We start from the raw sequence: 27,606 nt of genomic DNA, 5'->3' as shown, positions 1-27,606 counted from the left end.
GTTCCCCTTAGAAAATCTTTTAAGTAACGGCCCAGCAAAGAGGTAACAGAAAAAAATGAATGGAATGCATACTGGCATGTAAAAAATGTCTTCGTTAATACTAGAAATTTTTCCTCACAATCTTACTATATTCTACATGTTCTTGCCAGTATGTTTTCTATAAAAAGATCCTATATGGGGAAAGCTTTTTGCCACAGAACAATGGGACCTTGGTTCCTTCTTGCATGAATGATTAAAAACGCGAGTGTATTAAATATTCGGTTTTCCTGTGGAAAAGGTCGAAGCTTGTTTGTGAGCCTTCTGTTTACCAAATCAGCGGAATAACTTCAAGACAAAATGGCGGCGGTGCGAAAGAAATAGTTTTGATACCCGTTCTAAAGATTGTTGATGTTGACAAAAGAAGAAACAGTTGGTAATGGCTTGTTGTCTCAGTCTGTTCTCGTGTATTCAAGATGTTAATCGAGTGGTGGAACTTCTCTCTGAGTCTGCTTCTGAAAACGTAAAGGGACTGAATGAAACGGAGGAAGAAAGTTCGACTGTGGAAGGTAATGGGATGAGAGGGGATTTCTTTGTGTTGTTTGGAAAAATTGTGGCATAGAGCTTTTTCCCAATCCAATTTAAAAAAATGGCCTAAAACAACATGAATAATTTCTAATAGAAAATTAAAATCAGTGGAATTTTTCACTTCCAAACAAATGTCTTAAATTTACTTTAATAGATTTGGTCGATTTTTTCTTATGTACCTTGAGTATATTTTTATCTTCCAAATGGTGTGAAGTTCGTATGGATACCATAAAACGCACGTTCGCGCGAATAACTCAAATCTGCAGTATTGATGTATTTTAAGTCAATCTTAAAATTTTAAGTCAATCTTAAATTAAGATTGAAGTCAATCTTAAAAAAGGCTGTGAACTGGCTGGTCCGACTCAAGTCATTTGAGAAGCGCTCGCTATATCCTGTTTATGCCTTTTTTATTGCTGAAGTGCATTGTTTGGTTTCAAGTTTTCCTGTCATCGCTTTATCTCAAGCCGGTGATTATTAAATATTAGGAAATAAACCTGCAAAATTTAGCATACATCGTGCTGTTTTTGAAACTCACAACAAAATAATATTTTCATTTTTCGCATATAATTCTCTGCTTCCGCATTGCAATATAAAACTCTATGTCAATATTTTGTGGTATTGCTGAAATTTATCCGTGTGGATGACACGCCTCATTGAATAATTGTAAGAACTGTGTATGTGAGGAGTTAAAGCGTAAAGTAGTACACAGTAAACCATATGTATTTTCATGTCAGGGTCTCTAAGAGTACCCCATACCATCATTACCTCATTAGTAAATTGATTATTAGGGGATATCTTCAAATGATAATTAGTTGAAGTTTACTACGTAGGAAAAATAAAAAGGTTGTTCATCTACTTTAGCTGGCTGGGATGTTGATCCAGAGCAGTGGGGATGGTCGGAAGATGTAAGTACAGTAAATTCATTACATCTTTTGTAGGACAGCTCTACATGAAACAAGCAGGGGATAAACCTTAAAAAAAGAATGGTCTTGGTGTTTAAACAAGCATCTTCTATGATATGCCTTTTGCTTAAACATTTTTTGCTGTGATTGCCTTGTTAAACTATCACTTTTATTGTTTGGACAAAAGAACCTATGGATCCTATGGATTGTCTTGTTAAGTTATGGCTTTTATTCTATTAGCAAATGGTGCTAAAAGTCTTTTGCCTGATTAAATTATGGGTTTTATTCTATAGGCAAATGAACCTGAGAGTAAGACAAATTTGAATTCCTCATGGCTGCAGGACTGCTGTATTTCACTATCACCATCTAATGACACATTGGTGATTGCTAAAAATGACAAAGCTGTGTTTCTTGCAAGTAAGTAGGGTCTATTGCTGTCTATCATTCTGTATTTGTATTATCTTCTATACTATTATCTATCTGCATTGAATTCTCTATAAGGCAAAGAGGGAGCAATGAAAAAACACCGAGAATTCACACACATTCTTTATGTTTCTTTGTACAAATGTTTGTGTTTTTTTTTTCTTGTAGGGGTGGATGGTAGGGCTTTAAGAAAATTTTGATGTAGAATCTATTGTTGTTGCTTTTAGGTAAATGGGATAAAAGTGCTGATGATCCCAAAAACAAGTATGAAGTCATGTGGAGTGGTAGCCTTGCAGTAGAAGATGGGTGAGTATAGATACATTACCCTACACCAACAATGCCGCAAGTTTGTTGCATATGAAACTGACAACACATCCGTAAAGATACAGACTGCTCTACACTGTTTTAGAAGTTTGAATTAGTGTGTAGGTGCTGTTACTGGACATGGAACCACAGGCCAGCATTTTAAGGGGTTCTCTGCTCCAGGTTGAGAACGTGTGGTGAGATACAGGACTTCTGGCTTAATATTTTTTACCTGAAAAGACAAAGGATACAGCCCCTAAAGTAAAAACCAAGGTTTTCACCCCTATAAAAACAAGCTACATTAAGAGCCATTTAATATGGGACCTTTAGCTTGAAAAGCCAAATCCGTGCCATTGAGTTAATTCAGTTATCCAAAAAATATATATGATTAAAAATCTTTTTCCACTACCAAAGTGTATTAAAGAGTAAAAATTTCTCTTGCAAGAAACCATCCATCTAAATTAAAAAATAATATCCTGCTAAGCCGCAGAGTGTAACTGGTGTGTTTTATTGCAGAGAATGTGTGAATGATATCCTTTGCATACCTCTTGCATCTCAACATAAGTAAGTATCTATAAATAAGTACTTATCCAGAGGATAAACGCACATAAAGTGGTTTTCATAAGCCTGAGGAATACTTATTAAGTTTCATGAATTACAGAGCAAATCTGGATCTAATCACAGATCGAAGAAAGCCTTTTCGATCCCTGAAATAATAAGCAGAAATTATGCCTGTTTCTTGAAATCCTGATCCTTATTAAAAATAAAATCATTTAAATGGAAGATCTTTTTATATCAAAACATTGTAGTTGATTGACTGTGTACTCCATGGTTTTTATTGTGCATTTGTCTTTTTTATCTAGAAGTTCTCAGGGTTGTCCTGACTGGACCTGCATCATTGCTGGAATGACATCTGGCTACATGCGGATATACTTGCAAGTGAGTTTGAATGCACTACTCCTGAGGGTTCAAACAACCTGTGTTTATAATACACTTGACTCCTGTTCTTTATGGCTCTTATAAGCCTGTGTTTATACAGTAATAAACTTTAGGATGCTCTTTGGAGTTCTTAAACTCCTGTGTTTGTAATACACATGTTTTGAGTACTACCCTCTGTTAATACTTGAGTACTGCTCTTTGGAGTTCTAAAACCCCTGTGTTTGTAATACACATGAGTATTACCATTTGTTATATACTTTTGTACTGCCCTTTGTGGCTCTAATAAGCCTGTGTTTGTATAGAATGGCTCTCTCATGTTCTCCCAACTTCTTCATGAGGATTATGTTGTGAGGCTCAAATGCCGCACATGGCAGCCATACAGAAGCTTTGGCAAGGTGGAGCAGGTGAGAACTGATTGAAGGTAAACATGTTATGCTAAAATAATAAAATATTAGTGTGGGGAGTCTCTTTGTTCTTCTAGCAGGCTCTGGATAAACAGTTTCAGTCGCTCTAATCCCTTTCCCAACAGATAAACGTGGGCGGCTGCAAAGAGACTAGGAGTCTAAGTCATTAATAAAAGTTTGTTTGGTGGTGGTAGCACAGTCGTACATAACAGTGTAGAAAAGTACTTAATAACAAATAAATATATTCGTTTCCAATTATTCTGTTTTCTATTTCTCATTTGTATATTATTTTCTAGGTGGAGGAGCTTGCTATCTTGTACCCATCAGCATTGGTGATAATTGATGGGTTTAGTTTGTTCCAGTCTCTCCGTGCTTGCAGGAATCAACTGGCTAAAGGTAATAATGATTAGATGTGTACCTAATGATATAATTCTAAAACAAAGAAGAGGATGGAAATAAAATACTTTGACAATAACAACCAACAACTTTGACATGATCAGCTCAGATTCTATTGTTTTCTGAGGCAAGCTTACTTTATGTTGTTCCCTCAAAACAGTAGACAATTCTTAATTTCTCCCATGCATAGAAATGGTACCATAGAAATGATGATAATGATAATAATAATATTGATGATAAACACAACAACAATAACTTTAACAAAGGGAATTCCCTCAGAACAATAGTATTTCTAAATCTTCCTTATGCATTAATGATTCTTCATCCTTTTCTAAATTTCCTGTATAGAAAGAAGATCCTTTTATTGAGGTTCTTCTAATGCTATCCTTTTGATACCGTGACTGTACATGACCCCATAGAAATACCTGGAACCCCTACCCCCCCCCCTTAACAATTTTTGGGTATACTCAATGTTTAACAGAAGTGTTTGGTTTCAGCACAAGCCAGTGGTATGCAGGACCTCATTCAGCCGCCTCCACTTGCTTACAAAAAGTGGAGATTTGATGGCCAAAAGCATATCACTGATATCGCTAGTTGTGGTAGGTTCACCTTTTTATTTCAAATCCTCATATCCTTCTTTAAGATTCATGCCCCAAGACCAATCTAATTAGTGGGCATTTTTTGATGATACAGGGCAAATCCCCCTCATAGAAGAAAGCTAGATCTGTCCATGTTGATTTTTCCAATTCTTTTAGGTGTAGTGACGCAGAACATGTTTGACCAACTACAGACAGCATCATTCATAGGTGGATACAATGCTGTTATCAGGACATCTGCTCCAGCTATGTCCCACTATGTTGCGTCTGGTGCCGACCCATTCCTTGCAGTCTATTGTGCCATTGAGGTTTGTTGCAGTGAATAATTTGGGGTTGTGATTGTGGCTAGGGGGTGAAGTGTAGCAGGTTGCTGTACCATCACCAATGCATCTGAATTTGTCAATAAAGGAGGGGGGGGGGCAGGCCACAACCCCCTATTGGGTGCCACACCACTTGAGAAGCCAAGCTCCAAAGCCAAATATGGATCTGCTTAAATTACCACTGTTAAAATCAGGACCACAAGAGAACCCCATTGGTATCTGACGTTACCATGGCAGTGGTTCCCCATTAATATCAGATGTTGCCATGGTACTCTTTCTTTTGTTTCATAGGGCAGTGACTCCCCATTAATATCTGACATTGTCATGGTACTCGTTCTTTTTTTTCATAGGGCAGTGGTCCCCCATTAATATCTGACGTTGCCATGGCAGTTGCCAGTAAGCTCACCTCGGCTGTACTCTCAAGGTTATCTGCTGCAAGGTATTGTTGATATTTGTGGAGCATGCCTGGTATGGCATTCTATGGATGCCCTTTAATGCTGAAATATACTTTGAAGATTGATAATATCACTCATGAAATATTAGCAGGGCATGGAAATAAGAAAGGTGAGCATCGAAATTTCACATCCATAAGTGACCCAATAACTTATGACACTCCTACTCAGGTACCTTCTAACTTGCAACACCAGTACTTAGCAATACCCTATCTTGTGACACCCCTACCCAGTGACCCCCTACCTTGCCACACCCCTACTAAGGAACCCCAAAAATTTCCACACCCATACCCAGTGACCCCCTATTGTGCCACATCTCTACTGAGCAATACCTATCTTGCCACATCACTACTCAGCGATACCTATATTGCCACACCCCTACTCAGCGATACCTATATTGCCACACCCCTACTCAGCGATATCTAGCCACATTCATTCTCAGCAATACCTATCTTGCCACACCCCTACTCAGTGATACCTATCTTGCCACACCCCTACTAAGCGATACCTATATTGCCACACCCCTACTCAGTGATACCTATATTGCCACACCCCTACTCAGTGATACCTATATTGCCACACCCCTACTCAGCGATATCTATCTTGCCACATCCCTACTCAGCGATACCTATATTGCCACACCCCTACTCAGCAGCAACACCGCTGCCGAGGGATCTGTCAAAGTGCCACCCCCTTCTCAATAAATACTTTTTAATAACCTGTTATTTTCTTTTGTTTAACCTGTTTTCATTTTAGTGGCTGGCTTGGATGGGGAAGTAAGCCTGCTGCTCAGCCTGCAGAGCAAACTAAACTACCAAAGCCTAAAGTAGAGAAGGGAGCCAAGCTAGCTGCCAGGTAGAAAGCCTTTGAGAGATACATTGGGACCTCCATACAATGGCCATTGTGCCTCCATATAAAAAGCAATGGACCTCTATGTAACAAGCATAAACCTCTATATAACAGACATGGGACTCCATATAACAGACATCCTTGGGGCTTGTAAAGTGACCGGCACATGGAGGATTACTGCTTGATTAATGCACATTATATGGAGGTTCATCTTTATGTTCATTGGCTTATAATAAAAAAAAATCGATGGGCTACTTAATGGATGATTGTTATATTGAGGTTCTACTGTAGTACGCTGATGATGAGGATTCATGGGTTGAATTGTTAGAACTACCGTTCATATGTACAATTTTGATTGGATTTTTATGAATTTCCATCTGATGTAGCATCTTGATTGAATTGTTAGAACCATCTGATGTGCCATTCGGTTGCAGATTCGGGCTGCCTGATTTTCCTCGCCGTGGCACTAACATCACCTTGGCGCCAAATGGCAAGGTTGCCGTGACAACAGATGAGTTCGGTCGCGTCATGTTGCTAGATGTGAAGAAGGGAATAGCTATCCGCATGTGGAAAGGTGAGAGACCACCAAGAAGTGACTTCAAACAATGACATATTCTCGAACACTATTTAAGCCGACAGCCTATGGACTAAGCCAAAACAGCATTCTATTGAATAGCAAATCTTTTTGGGACCTTGTATAGAGGCTACTTAAAAGACCACTTATAATAATAGAAGTTTGACTTTCCTAATACCCTGGCCAAATGAAACACAAGTAAATGCAAGTTTCAAGTCGCACTTCTGTGTTATATCCCCATTTTTTATATACACAGACATTTGATAGTGGTAACGATTGCGATACAACATGCATTGTCGATAATGCCTCATACACTAACTTATCCCATGTGGGACAGGGTATCGCGAGGCCGAATGTGGCTGGATCATGGTGGATGAGGACGATTTCACATCACATGAACCCAGTACCAATGAGCAGCACAGGACGGCACTGTTCCTTGTGATCTACGCAGCTAAGAGAGGGATTCTAGAGGTATGAGAATATGTGCACATATAATACCAAGCAAAGTGTCCGTTATTCTCCTTTTTCCTTTCGATCTTTGTGGTCATTAAGCTGTCATGTATCATTTGCTAATCTTTTTGTCGATTTTTTGGACAGATTTGGAGGGCAGAACAAGGCCCCAGGGTAGCTGCTTTCAACATCGGAAAAGACTGCAGGTGATTAGAAAAGGTTACCCTCCTACGAGCAATGACATGCCTATACCCCTTTCACAGGCGCATCACTAAACCCATCTGGAAGGATCATCACTAAACCACTCTCGCAGGTGCATAACTAAAGATCTCTCACAGGCGCATAACTAAACCACTCTCACAGGCGCATCACTAAACCCCTCTCACAGGCGCATAACTAAACCACTCTCACAGGCGCATCACTAAACCACTCTCACAGGCGCATCACTTAAACACTCTCACAGGCGCATCACTAAACCCCTCTCACAGGCGCATCACTAAACCCCTCTCACAGGCGCATCACTAAACCACTCTCACAGGAGCATCACTAAACCACTCTCACAGGCGTATCACTAAACCAGTCTCACAGGCGCATCACTAAACCACTCTCACAGGCACATCACTAAACCACTCTCACAGGCGCATCACTAAACCCCTCTCACAGGCGCATCACTAAACCCCTTTTACAGGCGCATCACTAAACCAGTCTCACAGGCGCATCACTAAACCACTCTCACAGGCGCATCACTAAACCCCTCTCACAGGCGCATCACTAAAATAGTCTCACAGGCGCATCACTAAACCAGTCTCACAGGCGCATCACTAAACCCCTCTTACAGGCGCATCACTAAACCCCTCTCACAGGCGCATCACTAAACCACTCTCACAGGCGCAATACTAAACCCCTCTCACTGGCGCATCACTAAACCACTCTCACAGGCGCATCACTAAACCACTCTCCCAGGCGCATTACTAAACCAGTCTCACAGGCGCATCACTAAAATAGTCTCACAGGCACATCACTAAACCCCTCTCACAGGCACATCACTAAACCCCTCTCACAGGCGCATCACTAAACCCCTCTCACAGGCGCATCACTAAACCCCTCTCACAGGCGCATCACTAAACCCCTCTCACAGGCGCATCACTAAACCACTCTCCCAGGCGCATCACTAAACAGTACAATAGTTCTCAGTGCCAACCAATAGCGGTCGGCGGTTCCGTTATTGAGTCAGTCACCAGTTTCAAGCTTCTCGGTGTGTATATCTCTTCGGACCTTAGTTGGTCATCGCACTGTGACTATGTGATCAAAAAGTCAAACCGTCGTCTCTATGCACTCAGAAAACTAAAATCATGTGGTGTCTCAGAAAGGGATTTAGTGTCTGTGTACTGTTCTCTTATAAGGTCCATCTTAGAGTATGCCTGCGTTGTCTTTTCCAACCTTCCGCAATACCTATGTGCTGCCTTAGAAAGAATTCAAAAAAGATCTCTAGGAATAATTTTCGGTAGTGGCCTTAGCTACGAGGACGCCCTCGAACGCGCATGCTTGTCTTCTTTAGAGGCGCGGCGTCACAATGTGTGCAGAAAATTCATAAGCAATATCAAACAGGGGAGCGTCTTATACCCCCTAGTGTCAAGCAGACTTATATCCTCCAACTCGCCATACTCCCTAAGATCTAAGCGCTCACATAGTGTGGTTCCGGGTCGCACGGACCGTTTTTCCAAATTCGTCTCAGCGCAATATGCTGGGGATTTAATGTTATTATGAATTATGTATGGTGTAATGTATTTTGTAGTTAGCTGACCCTACCGGTAATTCAGTTGTAAAAGAACTGCAAACGGTTGAAATAAACGAGCATTATTATTATTATTATTAAACCACTCTCACAGCCGCATCACTATGTCCCTCTCACAGGCGCATCACTAAAATAGTCTCACAGGCGCATCACTAAACCACTCTCCCAGGCGCATCACTAAACCACTCTCACAGGCGCAATACTAAACCCCTCTCACTGGCGCATCACTAAACCACTCTCACAGGCGCATCACTAAACCACTCTCACAGGCGCATCACTATATCCCTCTCCCAGGCGCATCACTAAACCACTCTTACAGGCGCATCACTAAACCAGTCTCACAGGCGCATCACTAAACCCCTCTCACAGGCACATCACTAAACCCCTCTCACAGGCGCATCACTAAACCCCTCTCACAGGCACATCACTAAACCCCTCTCACAGGCACATCACTAAACCCCTCTCACAGGCGCATCACTAAACCACTCTCCCAGGCGCATCACTAAACCACTCTCATAGGCACATCACTAAACCCCTCTCACAGGCGCATCACTAAACCCCTCTTACAGGCGCATCACTAAACCACTCTCCCAGGCGCATCACTAAACCACTCTCACAGGCGCATCACTATATCCCTCTCACAGGCGCATCACTAAAATAGTCTCACAGGCACATCACTAAACCCCTCTCACAGGCGCATCACTAAACCCCTCTCACAGGCGCATCACTGAACCACTCTCACAGGCGCATCACTGAACCACTCTCACAGGCGCATCACTAAACCACTCTCGCAGGCGCATAACTAAACTAGTGTCACAGGCGCATCACTAAACCCCTCTCACAGGCGCAATACTATATCCCTCTCACAGGTGCATCACGAAACCACCCACTCAGGCGCATCACTAAACCCCTCTCACAGGCGCATCACTAAATACTCAAAAGTCAACATGTTCTTGTTTAAAAAGTAGTGAAGACAATCATTTCTAAAATCTAATTAAAGGTAAAATGACTCAAAATCCTTTAATGGATTTGCAACTCCTTTTAATTCTTTCAACTCCTTTTAGGCTACTGTACGCAGGGCATGGAATCATGGGACTTGGCCACGTGATTCGTCAGGGATTGGCGCCCCCACAGCACACCCTAAACTGTACGCTGATCCAAGGTGACGGCAGGCTCAAGGTTATCTCGGTCCCATTCCACTACGCGCTCAGGTAACGCAACGTCCGTTTGTCACATTTGACCTATCATTGCAAGCATTCATTGATTTCTGCTTCTGTTTGTTTGTTGTTGTTTAGTGACAAGCACAGTCGAAGAGTGCGTGACCTTCATCTGCTCAAGAAGCTGACGGTTATAATGGACAGCATCAAGTCTACTGACGGTAAACCTGTGGATGACGTCATTATATTATTTTGAACCCTCTGAAAAGATATTGATAATGATGTTGTGTCTATTTTTAAACAAGAAGAATTCACATCAAAATTCAACAAAAGCTGTGAAAACAGTATACTGTAGCTGGCTAAAGGTGAAGTCCCGAAATTCGATTAATTGTAACTGTGATCCATAAGGTATCATAAGTCTTTACATTTGTAGGTGACGTGAACCAAGTTATGGAGCAGCTTGAGGTCCCGCTCCTCGACATTTTCGTGGACATGCGCACTCCGCAGCTCCTCCGTCAAGGCTTGCAGTGCCTGCTGGGAACAGTTGGCTGCCCATGCTCCCTCATGCTCAAAGCTGTTGACTCTGTTAGCCAAGCTGTCGATAACAACGGTAAGAAGACGGTCACCCCCTGGTCATATTTCTCAGCGTAAAACAATTTGAGAAACAATACACCCCAATTCTATGACATTAAAAAAAGAAAATGGCAATTGTCAAATGACAGTTCGGAACACGCAGCTTTCAAACAAACTATCATGTCACCTTTGCCACTCGCTCTTTAAGTGGAAGTTTTTTTAAGGACTTTAAAATTCTATGATAATGTAATAAACCACAAAACAGACGAAGGTTGTGATTATTAAGTGATAAAAGTTAGAAATTGAAGAAAAATGTTTCTCGCAGGCCTAAAGTCAGCAGAAGAGGAAGAAGTCGGGCCAGACGAGACTGAGAATTTACGCAGGTTTTGTCTAGTGCAGAAAAGACTGCTACAAACACACGCCTCCATACGGGCTCTTGTAGATCTAGAGAACGCGGAGAAACCAGTCGTCGGCAAGAACAAAGAGCTTGTAAGGGAACTTTGATATGTTCATTTTTATGCATAGGGTAAGGGAAGCTTTGATCAGCTTACTTTGTTTTTTTTTTTCTGTTCGACGTGTTTTTGCATGTGTCGTTTCCCAGTGGTGCACATTTTATGGCATTGAATGAAACGTTTGAAATTTTGTGGAAGTATTGATCTTTGCTGGAATCCCACAGTATGCCAGGGTTTTTTAATTTGAACGCTTTGGAAAAAGTTTTAAAGAATAAGTTTTTGTTTAAGTGTATAGTTGCAAACCCATACAGAGAGATGAAAGACCACCAAATTTATTATAGTATTGACGTTCCGCTGTGGTCCCCTAGACCGTCTCTGCTTTTTTTACGCCCTGTGATGTTTAATCCAGCACCTCCCGTAGCTGAACGAGCTTTTCTCACATATCCTGCACGACAAACTACTAGCATACAGAACGCGTGGCAGAATGCCGTCCCACTAGACCAATAACACCCTGACACCTCTTAAAAACAACCTCATTTTCTTATTTTGTGTACAGGCTCTTGCGCAGCTTCTTGGAATCACCAAATCCGAGACCATGGAGATCCTGGAACTGCTCAACGTCTATTGGCGTAATATACCACAAACCACCGCAGGCTCAGCAGGCAGTACCCTCAGCGTGACCACATTCCTTAGCTGCTTTGAGCCCGCTGCTGACAAGAGCAGCAAACCTGACAGCGATGTGCCTGGGCCGAGTGGCTCAGAGACTTCTGGTAGTCAAGGTGTGATCGTGCGCAAAGGGATTTCCGCTGACATGAGCCTACATTTAGGTAAATGACAAAAACATTTTCTTTTGCATCTTGATTTTTTTTGACCCTCCTTTTTGTTCTGTTTCCAGCGAGGTTTTTGTTTGAGGTATGTTGATAGTTTATTAAGAACATCTCTTCTGTTATCTGTTTTCTATTTTTGTTTTGTTTCCATGGCTGGCAACATCTTGTGGCTATTTATATTATTCAGGGTTTCCTGTTAGGCGCATGCTCGCCTGAGTCACTAAACTTACCGCTGGACTCATCAAGAATACAGCCTGCTCACTTAATGGTAAGTTTATTAATGTAGTGACGCCAAGCCACTAGGGCTGGTGCAAGAATGCGTGACACTGCACCGTGACCACCACTTAGTTAACACCTGACCGGAAGTGACCATAGGGAATCCTCTTTACCCTCTTAAATAAGCCTCTTGAATAAGACCAGTCATCTAGACTGTCGGTCATGTTTGGTTTACCTGTGGCCCATTGTCTTGTTTTCGTTCCAGGACCTGTTGGTCTGCCTGTGGCTGGACAGTCCTGATCATCGCCTGGACACTGTGGACACACTCTTCTCTTTGCACTCAATCGTCTCAATCATCAGCTCGATTACTGGTACAGAAGAACATTACATGCCTTTTGATCACTCGTTCTTTAGGCGGTGCATGCTTCATTATAACTTGTTCTTACGCGGTGCATGCTTTATGATTACTTGTTCTTAAGGTGGTGTGTTCTGCGAGGAGATCAAGGCTGTGGATAATTCGGTCTCACCCTGGTGGCAGCGAGTGCGTAGCACGCTTCAGCAGTCTGTATCTGTGGCTAGAGCCCTGGCCCTCGCGGCCGTGTGTAGGAGTGTGAGCCTGGGGATGAACACTGCTGCAATTAAAGTCCAGGTAACAGAATGAGAGCAAACTTTTTGGGGGGGAGGGGGGACGTAAAATTGTTGCCTAGAAACATTTTGGTAGTATGCTGGTAGACCTGGCTAAATGTGTGTGACACTCAGCTCTTTTCTTTGCCTGTGTGAACAGCATAAGGGCAGAAGGTATATAATTTACTAAAATTTGGTGATAAAACCACGAAATCCTCTCTAAATTGACTTGACTTGGGATGTGCGTTGTTTTTCGACACACTCTTGTGTTTACATTGTGTAATCTGAGCTACTACCCTGTCGTCGTGTGCTAATAGACTCCAGCACGCTTGCCTCCCGCGGGCTCTTTGCATGATTGCCGGTCCGACTGACTGATCTAACTTTTGATTGGTTATCTCGCAGGGCGCCGAGGTAGAGAAAGAAAGCTCTGATCTTGCCGCGGCAGACTGGGTATCAATCTCCGTAGAAATGGAATGCTGGAACCTTCTTTTGTGCCAGCTTAGCGACCTGGTCATGTTAAAAACATACCTGGCTCGGTTACCAAACATTGTGGGACAAGAACCAACGAGTCATTTAGTCAGCAATGACCTGTCAGTACAAGGTATGTTTGATAAGTGTTTGCAATAGCGTTATGCGCATTTGAATGGTCTATATGTGAGAAAAAAAAAGCCATCCCAATTGAAGTCTGATACTTTATTGATGATTGGAAGCACGGGTGACCTGTGTTAGCGCGTCGGCCTCTCACCGCTGTTGCCTAGGTTCGAATCCTAGTTCTGACTGGAGATTTTTTCCGAGTTGATGCCTTGATTTTAATTTGTGTTACGAGGGAGTTGAAGTTATTTTCCTGCGTTTCCAGTCTTCTCGGATAAGAACAGGTCCCGTCTCTTCAAGCTGCACTACATTAACCTGAACCGAAGGGACGTAAAAGAACCACTGGGGACGCAATAAACCCTCTGGCAGTGACCACACCCAGTGACAGTGCTTACAATGCATGACAATACACACAAGGGGCCACGTAATGTTGAGCTTAGCTCTGTTGTGCCCTCCGCACCAGTATAACTAGTGGAAGTTAGTAAAGACAAATTATTATATACCAATTACTCGCTTGATTTAGCCGATGGAAAGGGATGCTTTGTGTGACTCAATATTGTGCGGGAGCGTATAATGGCGGCGTGATTTGTTCAAGGTCTCTCCCACGTGTTTGCTGCTAACGTGTATTCCCTCCTTTCACTTCTGGTCAGGTCTACTGAATGGTGGTCACGGTGGAGCGTCACGCATTCTTGCACGAACCCTGGTGTGGTATGGTGTCTCACCGCAACTCCTCGGTCACCAAAAAAGAATGGGACCTAGTTCGATAGAGACCCAAGAGGGGGAGGAAGGGGAAGAAGAGGTTGAAGAGGATGATCGGCCTGAAGAGGAAGTTGAAGTGGAGGAGCAAGGGATGGAAGAGTTAGAAGGTATCTTGATATAACCAGGGGAGGGAGGGGGAAGACCCCACAGGGGATTAGAAGTGGACAATGCACCTGAAGAGGAAACCGAGTTTGAGGAGCCAGTAGACGAAGAGCTTGAATGTACAGTGATATAACAGGGGAAGAGGGGATGGAGAGAAGAGATAGACCTCAACGGGGTTTGGAGGAAACGAAGAGGATAATCCACCTGAAGAGGAAACCGAATTAGAGGAGCCAGTAGATGAAGAGCTGGGATGTACCGTGATATAGAGGCCCCCCAGGGGGTGAGGGGAGCGGGTAAGGAGGGATATAGACCCCACAGGGGGTGGGAGAGGAGAGGGAGAAGATAAAGTGAGCGGAGGAAGAGGATGATCTGTCTGAAAAAGAAAGTCAGTAGAGGAAGAACCGATCATGATATGACAGGGGAAAGAGGAAGGGATATAGACCCCATAGAGCCAGTAGAGGAAGAACCGATCGTGATATGACAGGGGAAGGAGGGGAAAGGGATAGAGACCCCATAGAGCCAGTAGAGAAAAAACCGATCGTGATATAACCGGCGGAAGGAGGAAGGGATATAGGCCCCAAAGAGCCAGTAGAGGAAGAACCGATCGTGATATAACAGGGGAAGGAGGGGGAGGGATAGAGACCCCATAGAGTCAGTAGAGGAAGAACCGATCGTGATATGACAGGGGAAGGAGGGGGAAGAGATAGAGACCCCATAGAGCCAGTAGAGGAAGAACCGGTCGTGGTATAACAGGGGAAGGAGGAAGGGATAGAGACCCCATAGAGCCAGTAGAGGAAGAACCGATCGTGATATGACAGGGGAAGGAGGGGGAAGGGATAGAGACCCCATAGAGCCAGTAGAGGAAGAACCGATTGTGATATGACAGGGGAAGGAGGGGGAGGGATATAGACCCCATAGAGCCAGTAGAGGAAGAACCGATCGTGGTATAACAGGGGAAGGAGGAAGGGATATAGACCCCATAGAGCCAGTAGAGAAAGAACCGATCGTGATATAACAGGGGAAGGAGGGGGAGGGATAGAGACCCCATAGAGCCAGTAGAGGAAGAACCGGTCGTGATATGACATGGGGAAGGAGGGGGAGGGATAGAGACCCCATAGAGTCAGTAGAGGAAGAACCGATCGTGATATGACAGGGGAAGGAGGGGGAAGAGATAGAGACCCCATAGAGCCAGTAGAGGAAGAACCGGTCGTGGTATAACAGGGGAAGGAGGAAGGGATAGAGACCCCATAGAGCCAGTAGAGGAAGAACCGATTGTGATATGACAGGGGAAGGAGGGGGAAGGGATAGAGACCCCATAGAGCCAGTAGAGGAAGAACCGATCGTGGTATAACAGGGGAAGGAGGAAGGGATATAGACCCCATAGAGCCAGTAAAGGAAGAACCGATCGTGATATAACAGGGGAAGGAGGGGGAAGGGATAGAGACCCCATAGAGCCAGTAGAGGAAGAACCGATTGTGATATGACAGGGGAAGGAGGGGGAGGGATATAGACCCCATAGAGCCAGTAGAGGAAGAACCGATTGTGATATGACAGGGGCAGGAGTGGTAAGGGATAGAGACCCCATAGAGCCAGTAGAGGAAGAACCGATCGTGATATAACAGGGGAAGGAGGGGGAGGGATAGATACCCCATAGAGCCAGTAGAGGAAGAACCGATTGTGATATGACAGGGGAAGGAGGGGGAGGGATAGAGACCCCATAGAGCCAGTAGAGGAAGAACCGATCGTGATATGACAGGGGAAGGAGGGGGAAGGGATAGTGACCCCATAGAGCCAGTAGAGGAAGAACCGATTGTGATATGACAGGGGAAGGAGGGGGAAGGGATAGAGACCCCATAGAGCCAGTAGAGGAAGAACCGATTGTGATATGACAGGGGAAGGAGGGGGAAGGGATATAGGCCCCAAAGAGCCAGTAGAGGAAGAACCGATTGTGATATGACAGGGGAAGGAGGGGGAGGGATAGAGACCCCATAGAGCCAGTAGAGGAAGAACCGGTCGTGATATGACAGGGGAAGGAGGAGGAGGGATAGAGACCCCATAGAGCCAGTAGAGGAAGAACCGGTCGTGATATAACAGGGGAAGGAGGGGGAGGGATAGATACCCCATAGAGCCAGTAGAGGAAGAACCGATCGTGATATAACAGGGGAAGGAGGGGGAGGGATAGATACCCCATAGAGCCAGTAGAGGAAGAACCGATTGTGATATGACAGGGGAAGGAGGGGGAGGGATAGAGACCCCATAGAGCCAGTAGAGGAAGAACCGATCGTGATATGACAGGGGAAGGAGGGGGAAGGGATAGTGACCCCATAGAGCCAGTAGAGGAAGAACCGATTGTGATATGACAGGGGAAGGAGGGGGAAGGGATAGAGACCCCATAGAGCCAGTAGAGGAAGAACCGATTGTGATATGACAGGGGAAGGAGGGGGAAGGGATATAGGCCCCAAAGAGCCAGTAGAGGAAGAACCGATTGTGATATGACAGGGGAAGGAGGGGGAGGGATAGAGACCCCATAGAGCCAGTAGAGGAAGAACCGGTCGTGATATGACATGGGGAAGGAGGAGGAAGGGATAGAGAACCCATAGAGCCAGTAGAGGAAGAACCGATTGTGATATGACAGGGGAAGGAGGAGGAAGGGATAGAGACCCCATAGAGCCAGTAGAGGAAGAACCGATCGTGATATGACAGGGGAAGGAGGAGGAGGGATAGAGACCCCATAGAGCCAGTAGAGAAAGAACCGATCGTGATATAACCGGCGGAAGGAGGAAGAGATATAGGCCCCATAGAGCCAGTAGAGGAAGAACCGATCGTGATATAACAGGGGAAGGAGGGGGAAGGGATAGAGACCCCATAGAGCCAGTAGAGGAAGAACCGATCGTGATATGACAGGGGAAGGAGGAGGAAGGGATATAGACCCCATAGAGCTCATAGAGCCAGTAGAGAAAATGGTGGAAGGTACATAATATAACGAAGGGAGAGATGTGGGAAAGAAACACCTGGGGGAGGGGTAGAGATGGATGAACGGCCTGAAAAAGAAACTACCGCTACAGTTCTTGAGTATTGTTTCATGTTTCTGTCACAGGACTTAGAGACATACGCGCACGATTCCCGCATAGTTTACACCAAGACATACTGTGGGCTTCCTGTGTTCAAGAGTGCGCCCTGCAGTGGTCAGCGGATAAAGAGGTAATGACTGTTTGACAACCTCTACCCAAGAGTAATGTTAAATATAACGTCTAATTACCAAGAAGTTTGATTTTTTGGATGTTACCAATTTGCGAGAAAGATAATTTTGCCTCTCGTTTGTGTAACAATAATATTAGAAATACGGAAGATAAATCAGAGGATTTGGAGTGTTATCTTATTGGGTGTAAAAATGGAATCTCCCACTTTGTCGGATTTTGTACCTAACCCTTCTTTCTCACAACCCCTAACATTTTTCAAATCCATTTTTTTCGGAAACCCTTTCCCTCCTTTTGGATGACCAATTAAAGAGCCGTCTCCGCAACATCCTCCCCTCTTTCAGTGTTTCAGCTATTATTCATAATTATCTGCCAGTGAGCACAGCAAGTGGAACTTAGCAGGCCGAAATACCCTGTTTGGTTGTATATGGACCCGATTCGAGGCCCATAAGTTGCCATACGACCTAAACGAACAAGGACAATAGCGTCTTAAAAAAAAAGGCCATCACAAAATGCCCCACTTATTAACCAATGAGAGCGCGCGTGGCACCGTAGGTTATCAACCAATGAGAGCGCGCGTAACACCGATTAACAAGTAAGAGGGCAAGTAGCACTGTAGTTGTATAATGGTCTAAATACTTGTGTTTTTTTAATTTCTGCTAATAGAGATTTCATTGAATCCTAGCAAACTGACAAGTTGGTGTCCGCACTGGATCATCTCCGACATATCCACTGTATTGGTTTACAGCATGGTGAGAAAGGACCCTATATTAAATAAAAATAAGTAGAAAAAAATATATTTAGCCACCCACTTACTGGCCTTTCCATCTATTTAGGGCTGGCATTTCTACTTTGGAAAACGTACTTCAAAGATAAAATATCCTCAGTTGTTGTTCTTATGGAAAAGGTATGGTTCTAATACTCAAGATATTAGAAAATTCATCGTAATGACATCCATTTTGTTCCACCCTTGCCAAAAGGCATTTTACGCCAATTTGTTCTCATACAAATCTACCCCACCTTCTCTTACGCTCTTTAGGTCGGCAAAGCACCGAAGGACAGGTTATGCCGGAAGGTAAGAGGAACCTAAAGGAATCCTAAACCATGCAATCCTTTATTCGCCGTTTAGTAGAGCTACTCACTGTACAAAGTAGTGATAAGCATTTGTGGTTCGACCCATTCAAGCCAGCGCAAGCATTGTTGGTTGAAACAGTCAATATTTCTGGCCTTGCAATGATGGCGCTGCTTGTACACAATTTTCCATGGGTACGTGAAGATGTTCGTGTGAAAGGTCCACCAGCAGTACTGGCTGATGCCGGCGCCTTTTGTACGGCCCTGTAGACATCGGAGATGAGTTCCGATACTGTGACATTGATGTGTTTTTACAGCAGAATTTGCCTTTTAGACCGTTGAGATGAGTTGCGAGGCCCTGGAGCAGTTCCTCTTGGTCGTCAAGCAACTGCTGGAGCTTCTCGCGCAGGTATGGACCCCTGTGGATCTTGGTCACCCTGTGGATCATGGTCACCCTGTGGATGTGAAAAATGTCTCGGAGTTTTTAGTATTGAATAGGCTGTCATTCTTGACTTGGATGTCAACAGATCGACATGTCAGAGGCAGAAGTTCTTGTTCTTAAAATGGAAGACTTCTGGACGAGAAATTCAAGGCATGCTTTCCTTCGTTCTTTTCTTAATTTCTTCCTGTTGTTGTTTTGTTCTGCTGTTATACTTTGTTTACATGCGATTGTTTTGTTCTGCTGTAGTGCGCCCCTTTCGATGCTTGAGGAGGCACTGGATCAGCCCACCAGTTACGTCCCTCTGGTGAGGCTCCATATTACGCTGGTGTCCGTGATGTGGCTCATCATGGGGCTGGAGTTGAAGAGCGTGCGACCACTGACACTTTTTGATTCGACGGTAAGGCGTGTGTGACTTAGTCAATAAGGTTGCCGGTGCATTAATGACAGTGAACATCAAACACACCCTCTTCGTTTGCCTGTGTGCTTGTTTTGAGCCCCTTTCTTTGCTTCAAACCCCAAATGTGCGTGAGATGTAATACTTATAGCGACAAAATTTAGAAGAATGCTAGGCTAGATATTCAAGAGTAAGAGCGGGAAAAATCACTAGGCGGGAGCGTGCACGCGTGAATTTACGGTTCTCACATGTATTTGCATAGACAAAAGGAGCATTCCTGAAAGATCTCAGTTCGAATCCTCCTATTCCAAGTGGAGCAACAGATGAAACCATTTTGCAGTCCAGAAAAAAGGTACTTATCATCTGTAAATGGAATTTATCCTCCTTTTTAAGTGCTCATTGTAGTAATAAATATTATTGTTATCATATTTTTAGTTCCTTTGTAAAGCAATGTCAATGCTGACATCTGCACAAGCATCAAAGCAGATGACTGGCACAAGTCCCGCCCACCCCGAAAGCACTGATTGGTTAAAAGTGGTGCTTGCACTTGCCGACCAATTGGAAGTTGATGCAGATCCCTTAAGATGCCATTATGTGCAGGAACTATATTCGACAGGACTGGACTCGGCTGGAAAAGAGGTCAGTTGTCTTTGCTATATGAAAGTACAGTGGCACCTCTATATACCGGCCACTTTCCGAAATCGCGAAATATTGGTTACACAAACACTTTTTAATATAACTTCATATATAGTGGCCATAATCGATATTTTCAAGTCCCAAATATGTTATTCCTTGTTTTTTCCCCAGGGTTGTGGCTTGGTCCCGAGGGTTCTGGCTTGGTCCCCAGGGTTTTTGTTGGTCCCGAGGGTTGTGGCTTGGTCCCGAGGGTTGTGGCTTGGTCCCGAGGGTTGTTGGTCCCGAGGGTTTTGGCTTGGTCCCCAGGGTTTTGGCTTGGTCCCCAGGGTTTCGGCTTGGTCCCCAGGGTTGTGGCTTGGTCCCCAGGGTTGTGGCTTGGTCCCGAGGGTTTTGGCTTGGTCCCGAGGGTTGTGGCTTGGTCCCCAATGTTTTGGCTTGGTCCCGAGGGTTGTGACTTGGTCCCGAGGGTTGTGGCTTGGTCCCGAGGGTTGTGGCTTGGCCCCCAGGGTTGTTGCTTGGTCTCGAGGGTTGTGGCTTGGCCCCCAGGGTTGTGGCTTGGTCCCGAGGATTGTGCCTTGGTCCCCAGGGTTGTGGCTTGGTCCCCAGGTTTGTGGCTTGGTCCCGAGGGTTTTGGCTTGGTCCCGAGGGTTGTGGCTTGGTCCCCAGGGTTGTGGCTTGGTCCCCAGGGTTGTGGCTTGGTCCCGAGGGTTTTGGCTTGGTCCCGAGGGTTGTGGCTTGGTCCCGAGGGTTGTGGCTTGGTCCCGAGGGTTGTGGCTTGGTCCCGAGGGTTGTGGCTTGGTCCCGAGGGTTGTGGCTTGGTCCCGAGGGTTGTGGCTTGGTCCCCAGGGTTGTGACGTGGTCCCGAGGGTTGTGGCTTGGTCCCGAGGTTTGTGGCTTGGTCCCGAGGGTTGTGGCTTGGTCCCGAGGGTTGTGGCTTGGTCCCGAGGGTTGTGGATTGGTCCCCAGGGTTGTGGCTTGGTCCCCAGGGTTTTGGCTTGGTCCCCAGGGTTGTGGCTTGGTCCCGAGGGTTTTTGTTGGTCCCCAGGGTTTTGACTTGGTCCCGAGGGTTGTGGCTTGGTCCCGAGGGTTTTGGCTTGGTCCCGAGGGTTTTGGCTTGGTCCCGAGGGTTGTGGCTTGGTCCCGAGGGTTTTGGCTTGGTCCCGAGGGTTTTGGCTTGGTCCCGAGGGTTGTGGCGTGGTCCCCAGGGTTGTGGCTTGGTCCCGAGGGTTGTGGCTTGGTCCCGAGGGTTGTGGCTTGGTCCCCAGGGTTGTGGCTTGGTCCCGAGGGTTGTGGCTTGGTCCCGAGGGTTGTGGCTTGGTCCCGAGGGTTGTGGCTTGGTCCCCAGGGTTTTGGCTTGGTCCCGAGGGTTTTGGCTTGGTCCCCAGGGTTGTGGCTTGGTCCCGAGGGTTTTTGTTGGTCCCCAGGGTTTTGACTTGGTCCCGAGGGTTGTGGCTTGGTCCCGAGGGTTTTGGCTTGGTCCCGAGGGTTTTGGCTTGGTCCCGAGGGTTGTGGCTTGGTCCCGAGGGTTTTGGCTTGGTCCCGAGGGTTTTGGCTTGGTCCCGAGGGTTGTGGCGTGGTCCCGAGGGTTGTGGCTTGGTCCCCAGGGTTGTGGCTTGGTCCCCAGGGTTGTGGCTTGGTCCCGAGGGTTGTGGCTTGGTCCCGAGGGTTGTGGCTTGGTCCCGAGGGTTGTGGCTTGGTCCCGAGGGTTGTGGATTGGTCCCCAGGGTTGTGGCTTGGTCCCCAGGGTTTTGACTTGGTCCCGAGGGTTGTGGCTTGGTCCCGAGGGTTTTTGTTGGTCCCCAGGGTTTTGACTTGGTCCCGAGGGTTTTGGCTTGGTCCTGAGGGTTTTGGCTTGGTCCCGAGGGTTGTGGCTTGGTCCCGAGGGTTTTGGCTTGGTCCCGAGGGTTTTGGCTTGGTCCCGAGGGTTGTGGCGTGGTCCCGAGGGTTGTGGCTTGGTCCCCAGGGTTGTGGCTTGGTCCCAAGGGTTGTGGCTTGGTCCCCAGGGTTTTGGCTTGGTCCCGAGAGTTGTGGCTTGGTCCCCAGGGTTGTGGCTTGGACCCGAGGGTTTTGGCTTGGTCCCCAGGGTTGTGGCTTGGTCCCGAGGGTTGTGGCTTGGTCCCGAGGGTTGTGGCTTGGTCCCCAGGGTTGTGGCTTGGTCCCGAGGGTTGTGGCTTGGTCCCGAGGGTTGTGGCTTGGTCCCGAGGGTTGTGGCTTGGTCCCGAGGGTTGTGGATTGGTCCCCAGGGTTGTGGCTTGGTCCCCAGGGTTGTGGCTTGGTCCCGAGGGTTGTGGCTTGGTCCCCAGGGTTGTGGCTTGGTCCCGAGGGTTGTGGCTTGGTCCCGAGGGTTGTGGCTTGGTCCCGAGGGTTGTGGCTTGGTCCCCAGGGTTGTGGCTTGGTCCCGAGGGTTCTTGCTTGGTCCCCAGGGTTGTGGCTTGGTCCCGAGGGTTGTGGCTTGGTCCCCAGGGTTGTGGCTTGGTCCCCAGGGTTGTGGCTTGGTCCCCAGGGTTGTGGCGTGGTCCCGAGGGTTGTGGATTGAACCCGAGGGTTGTGGCTTGGTCCCAAGGGTTGTGGCTTGGTCCCCAGGGTTTTGGCTTGGTCCCGAGAGTTGTGGCTTGGTCCCGAGGGTTTTGGCTTGGTCCCCAGGGTTGTGGCTTGGACCCGAGGGTTTTGGCTTGGTCCCCAGGGTTGTGGCTTGGTCCCGAGGGTTGTGGCTTGGTCCCGAGGGTTGTGGCTTGGTCCCGAGGGTTTTGGCTTGGTCCCCAGGGTTGTGGCTTGGACCCGAGGGTTTTGGCTTGGTCCCCAGGGTTGTGGCTTGGTCCCCAGGGTTGTGGCTTGGTCCCCAGGGTTGTGGCTTGGTCCCCAGGGTTGTGGCTTGGTCCCGAGGGTTGTGGCTTGGTCCCCAGGGTTGTGGCTTGGTCCCCAGGGTTGTGGCGTGGTCCCCAGGGTTGTGGCTTGGACCCGAGGGTTTTGGCTTTCGTCCTGTCTGGTCTGGTCCAGAGGGCTTGGGCTTGGTTCCAACTGTAGTCGTAATACTTGGAATAAATTCAGCTACATACCACACCTTTTTCGCTTAACATGAAAAAAAACTTTTCTTACCAGTTCCTTATCAGATTGGATAATGGTGTTTGGCACTGAATGTGAAAAATATGCAATTTTAAAAATTGTTATAAAACGCTGTTTTTAGGCGGTATGTGTACCCTCCATTTCTTTGTATTTCTGTGTATCAACCAGCCACTCTTTGTTATATTTTTTTTAATTTGAAAATACCAAGGTCTACTTCAAACCTTCAAATGTATGGTCCATGTATTTATACATTCAATGTTTTGTCATATTTTACAGGTTTTAATGTCTGTCAACGACAAACAAGGCCTGGCCGGTAAGCTGTTAGTGATTGTGGGTCAGCGGCTTGCTCACACACTAGATTCCAGCGAGTCTACGACAAGTGTCACGCAACTGTCACGCCTTCCCACTCACATAAGCCGATGGATAAAGCAACAGGTATGTCACGCATTCTTACTTTTGTGTACTATATTCGTTTGTCTCGGCTTAGCCCTGCCGGGCGTAGCTGCCCATTTCTAAAACAAAACGAAAAGAGAATCAGCATGGTGGAGAAGCAAGCGGAGGAGGAAGCGTTGAATGAAGAAACGGAACGCTTTCTTTTTCTCGCTTCTCCGTCCCCGCTTCGTTTTCCGTCTTCACTAACTTCTCGGCGTGCGTCTCTCGTGCTGAGTTTCATACACTCGTAGGCCCTTACGGAATCCTGTGGTGAATGGCACAGGCAGTGCGCCACCAACGATTTCTGGGATTTAAGGGACCAATGCACCATGGGAATAGTCAAAGAACGCGTTTAAGGGAGAACCAAACTTCCGTTTCAACCCTTCTCCTTCTCCCCAACATACGCGCGGCTAGAACGAAACGAGTTCGCGGCAACGAGTTAGAACATAGCAACACATAAAAACACAGGGAAATCATAGCGAAAAACACCGGGTAAACAAAGCGTAAACACTGGGCAAACAAAGCGAAAAACACCGGGAAAACATAGCGAAAAACACCGGGAAAACATAGCGAAAAACACCGGGTAAACAGCGAAAATACCGGGTAAACATAGCGAAAAACACCGGGTAAACATAGCGAAAACACCGGGTAAACATAGCGAAAACACCGGGTAAACATGGCGAAAAACACCGGGTAAACATATTGAAAACACCGGGTAAACATAGCGAAAAAAAAAAACGAGTAAACATAGCGAAAAACACCGGGTAAAGATAGCGAAAAACACCGGGTATACATGGCGAAAACACCGGGTAAACATAGCGAAAAAAAACGAGTAAACATAGCGACAAACAACGTGTAAACATAGCAAAAAACACCGTCTAAACAAAGCGAAAACACCGGTTAAACATAGCGAAAAACACCGGTTAAACAAAGCGAAATCACCGGGTTAACATAGCGAAAAACACTGGTTAAACGTCTGCAAGCAGGCTAGGAAGCGTCAAACAAATAATTCCATGTAAACATTGTGTAAAAATTGTTTTGTTGCAGAGCCCCATAAAACTTGCCTGTCGTGATGTCCCAATCCAGCGCACCGCTGAGTTACTGAGTACGATTCTCCCTCTTCTACCAAGCGGCTCTAACAACTGCACTTTAGCCACCGAGCTCTCTGAGGCGACGCAGTCCCTCTACAGATAGGTGGCGAGGTCTGTCAGGCAACACAGTCCCTCTACAGATAGGTGACGAGGTCTCTCAGGCAACACAGTCCCTCTACAGACTGGTGACGAGGTCTCTCAGGCAACAGAGTCCCTCTACAGATAGGTGACGAGGTCTCTCAGGCAACACAGTCCCTCTACAGACAGGTGACGAGGTCTCTCAGGCAACAGAGTCCCTCTACAGACAGGTGACGAGGTCTCTCGGGCAAAACAGTCCCTCTACAGATAGGTGACGAGGTTAAGGCAACACAGTCCCTCTACAGATAGGTGACGAGGTCTCTCAGGCAACAGAGTCCCTCTACAGATAGGTGGCGAGGTCTCTCAGGCAACAGAGTCCCTCTACAGACAGGTGACGAGGTTAAGGCAACACAGTCCCTCTACAGATAGGTGACGAGGTCTCTCAGGCAACAGAGTCCCTCTACAGACAGGTGACGAGGTCTCTCAGGCAACACAGTCCCTCTATAGATAGGTGACGAGGTCTCTCAGGCAACAGAGTCCTACTACAGACAGGTGACGAGGTCTCTCAGGCAACACAGTCCCTCTACAGACAGGTGACGAGGTTAAGGCAACACAGTCCCTCTACAGATAGGTGACGAGGTCTCTCAGGCAACAGAGTCCCTCTACAGATAGGTGGCGAGGTCTCTCAGGCAACAGAGTCCCTCTACAGACAGGTGACGAGGTTAAGGCAACACAGTCCCTCTACAGATAGGTGACGAGGTCTCTCAGGCAACAGAGTCCCTCTACAGACAGGTGACGAGGTCTCTCAGGCAACACAGTCCCTCTATAGATAGGTGACGAGGTCTCTCAGGCAACAGAGTCCTACTACAGACAGGTGACGAGGTCTCTCAGGCAACACAGTCCCTCTATAGATAGGTGACGAGGTCTCTCAGGCAACAGAGTCCCTCTACAGACAGGTGACGAGGTCTCTCAGGCAACACAGTCCCTCTACAGATAGGTGGCGAGGTCTCTCAGGCAACACAGTCCCTCTACAGACAGGTGACGAGGTTAAGGCAACACAGTCCCTCTACAGATAGGTGACGAGGTCTCTCAGGCAACACAGTCCCTCTACAGATAGGTGACGAGGTCTCTCAGGCAACAGAGTCCCTCTACAGACAGGTGACGAGGTCTCTCAGGCAACACAGTCCCTCTACAGACAGGTGACGAGGTCTCTCAGGCAACAGAGTCCCTCTACAGATAGGTGACGAGGTCTCTCAGGCAACAGAGTCCCTCTACAGACAGGTGACGAGGTCTCTCAGGCAACACAGTCCCTCTACAGATAGGTGACGAGGTCTCTCAGGCAACAGAGTCCCTCTACAGATAGGTGACGAGGTCTCTCAGGCAACACAGTCCCTCTACAGATAGGTGACGAGGTTAAGGCAACACAGTCCCTCTACAGACTTTATTAGTATTATTTAGTTATACATTATACACTGACTGCTGGGTGGTGCATCTCGACTTATATTATAATACACCAAAAACTGGAAATCGACTCTGCCAAATTTTCGTCTTTAATAAGACTTCTTCAGGGCAGACTCATATTATTGTTGACTTATATTATGATATATAAATTTACATATAAGAACATCTTCCCAAAAATTATCCAAAAGTAAAGAACGGCCCAGTTTCAACTAAAAATAAGACGTTCTTATAAAAAAGATTGCATACTTGCGAATGGAGTATTGCAAAGTGTTACTGTGACTTTACAAAAACAATCGCGCGGATTTTTAATTTTTTTAAAGTGAAATTATGACCTTGTCTTAACTTAACGTATGGATCGAGCTGAGACCGATCTCACAAAAATACACGCCAAATGAATTACATTGTTTTGAATGGTTTTGCTTCAAACTGCAATACTAAGCAATGTCATTGCCATTTATTTGTTTATTTTATTCATCTAGTTGTTTCTTCTTATGATGGTGGTTAGGGATTGTTTGCCGCCACCACTTGATTATTGGAATGTGGGAATGATGACATTTCAGGACAATGTACTTGAGCGCCTAAAAGAGCGGAGTAAGGCAAGCAGGCGTGTGATTAATCATCAACGCATCAAACAACGTCTATCAACCACTTCTTTGTTTATTAATTACATTTGAAAGTACAACGGTTTATTTACAAGAAAACTTTACTTAAAAATCCACTTATAATGTCTGGTAAGTTATTGAAGATACATAATTTAAACTATATAGATTATTCGCTTTAATTAGCGGATGGAAATGCTTAAATGTCCTGAATTGTGTTGGTGTTCCACATTTTGACGTCTGTCATATTCTATTGAAAACTATATCGGGTATTAACAATTTACAAACAAAATTAATTTTGCATTAGAAAGAAGACATCGTCAAAAGAAAGATGCTGTATGGGGAACGTCTATTATTACTGGCGTGGTATATTATTGGCTTGTAACGTATTACCTAATTATCATTCTATCATAATTCTATGGCATAGAGCATCACATGATTACTGATATTGGATTGTTTATTTATATAAACAAAATCGCTTGGCGGGAAATGGGGTGGAATTTGCCAGCACTTTGTAGAAAAAAACAATAGTTTAACATTTGCAAATCAATAATAAATGGTCGGCGAGATCCTCTATAAAAAGCTGTTGTTTCCTATTTTCCTTGAGCAAGAGACAGCCAAAGTATATATATTTTTTTATCAACTTAAAGTCGCATTGTCACCACTTTACTTCCGGTCGATTACGTAACAATCTCCTATGATTTTTAACGCAAAAAATATTAAAAAAATATTGAAAGCAGTGTGTCTGTTGCAAGTTTCTCCGAGGATGTGATTGATAATTTAGAGCGGATGGCATGTTAAATATCTCGGATTCTAAGAGATTCTTTTGTCTTTTAACGGTTGAGGTTTCCGCCGGACCTCCGGAAGTGAACTG

The 27,606-nt window shown here is 45.7% G+C and overlaps 1 protein-coding gene across 6 annotated transcripts; it reads left to right on the top strand.

The window, feature by feature from the left end:
* Positions 1-300: 300 nt before the first annotated feature.
* LOC5507131 (rab3 GTPase-activating protein non-catalytic subunit) lies at positions 301-27,314 on the top strand. Of its 6 annotated transcripts, none has more exons than XR_007312269.1 (38): positions 301-545; positions 1,426-1,469; positions 1,760-1,883; positions 2,117-2,195; positions 2,709-2,756; positions 3,056-3,131; positions 3,434-3,535; positions 3,832-3,931; positions 4,429-4,530; positions 4,687-4,835; positions 5,198-5,286; positions 6,056-6,154; positions 6,583-6,722; positions 7,060-7,193; positions 7,320-7,378; positions 10,032-10,178; positions 10,263-10,345; positions 10,558-10,734; positions 11,023-11,186; positions 11,706-11,976; positions 12,045-12,061; positions 12,164-12,244; positions 12,458-12,563; positions 12,672-12,841; positions 13,219-13,417; positions 14,058-14,273; positions 17,366-17,469; positions 18,151-18,217; positions 18,302-18,372; positions 18,505-18,540; positions 18,871-18,945; positions 19,064-19,128; positions 19,225-19,375; positions 19,635-19,724; positions 19,808-20,011; positions 23,348-23,506; positions 24,551-24,820; positions 25,023-27,314. XR_007312269.1 is itself a non-coding variant. In XM_048730389.1 (38 exons), the coding sequence occupies exons 1-37, from the start codon at positions 416-418 to the stop codon at positions 24,695-24,697; spliced, it is 4,275 nt and encodes a 1,424-aa protein (XP_048586346.1). In that variant the 5' UTR covers positions 301-415; the 3' UTR covers positions 24,698-24,738; positions 24,944-27,314. The 6 variants fall into 6 exon arrangements, 2 of the variants coding, with proteins under 2 accessions (XP_048586346.1, XP_048586345.1); XR_007312266.1 differs by having other exon boundaries at positions 24,551-24,861; positions 24,944-27,314; XR_007312268.1 differs by having other exon boundaries at positions 24,551-25,101; positions 25,266-27,314.
* Positions 27,315-27,606: the final 292 nt, after the last annotated feature.

Source organism: Nematostella vectensis, chromosome 7, assembly GCF_932526225.1.
Source record: "Nematostella vectensis chromosome 7, jaNemVect1.1, whole genome shotgun sequence".
NCBI lineage: Eukaryota > Metazoa > Cnidaria > Anthozoa > Actiniaria > Edwardsiidae > Nematostella > Nematostella vectensis.
The sequence above is the reverse complement of the archived record's forward strand: the minus strand, read 5'-3'. Positions and strand labels throughout refer to the sequence as shown.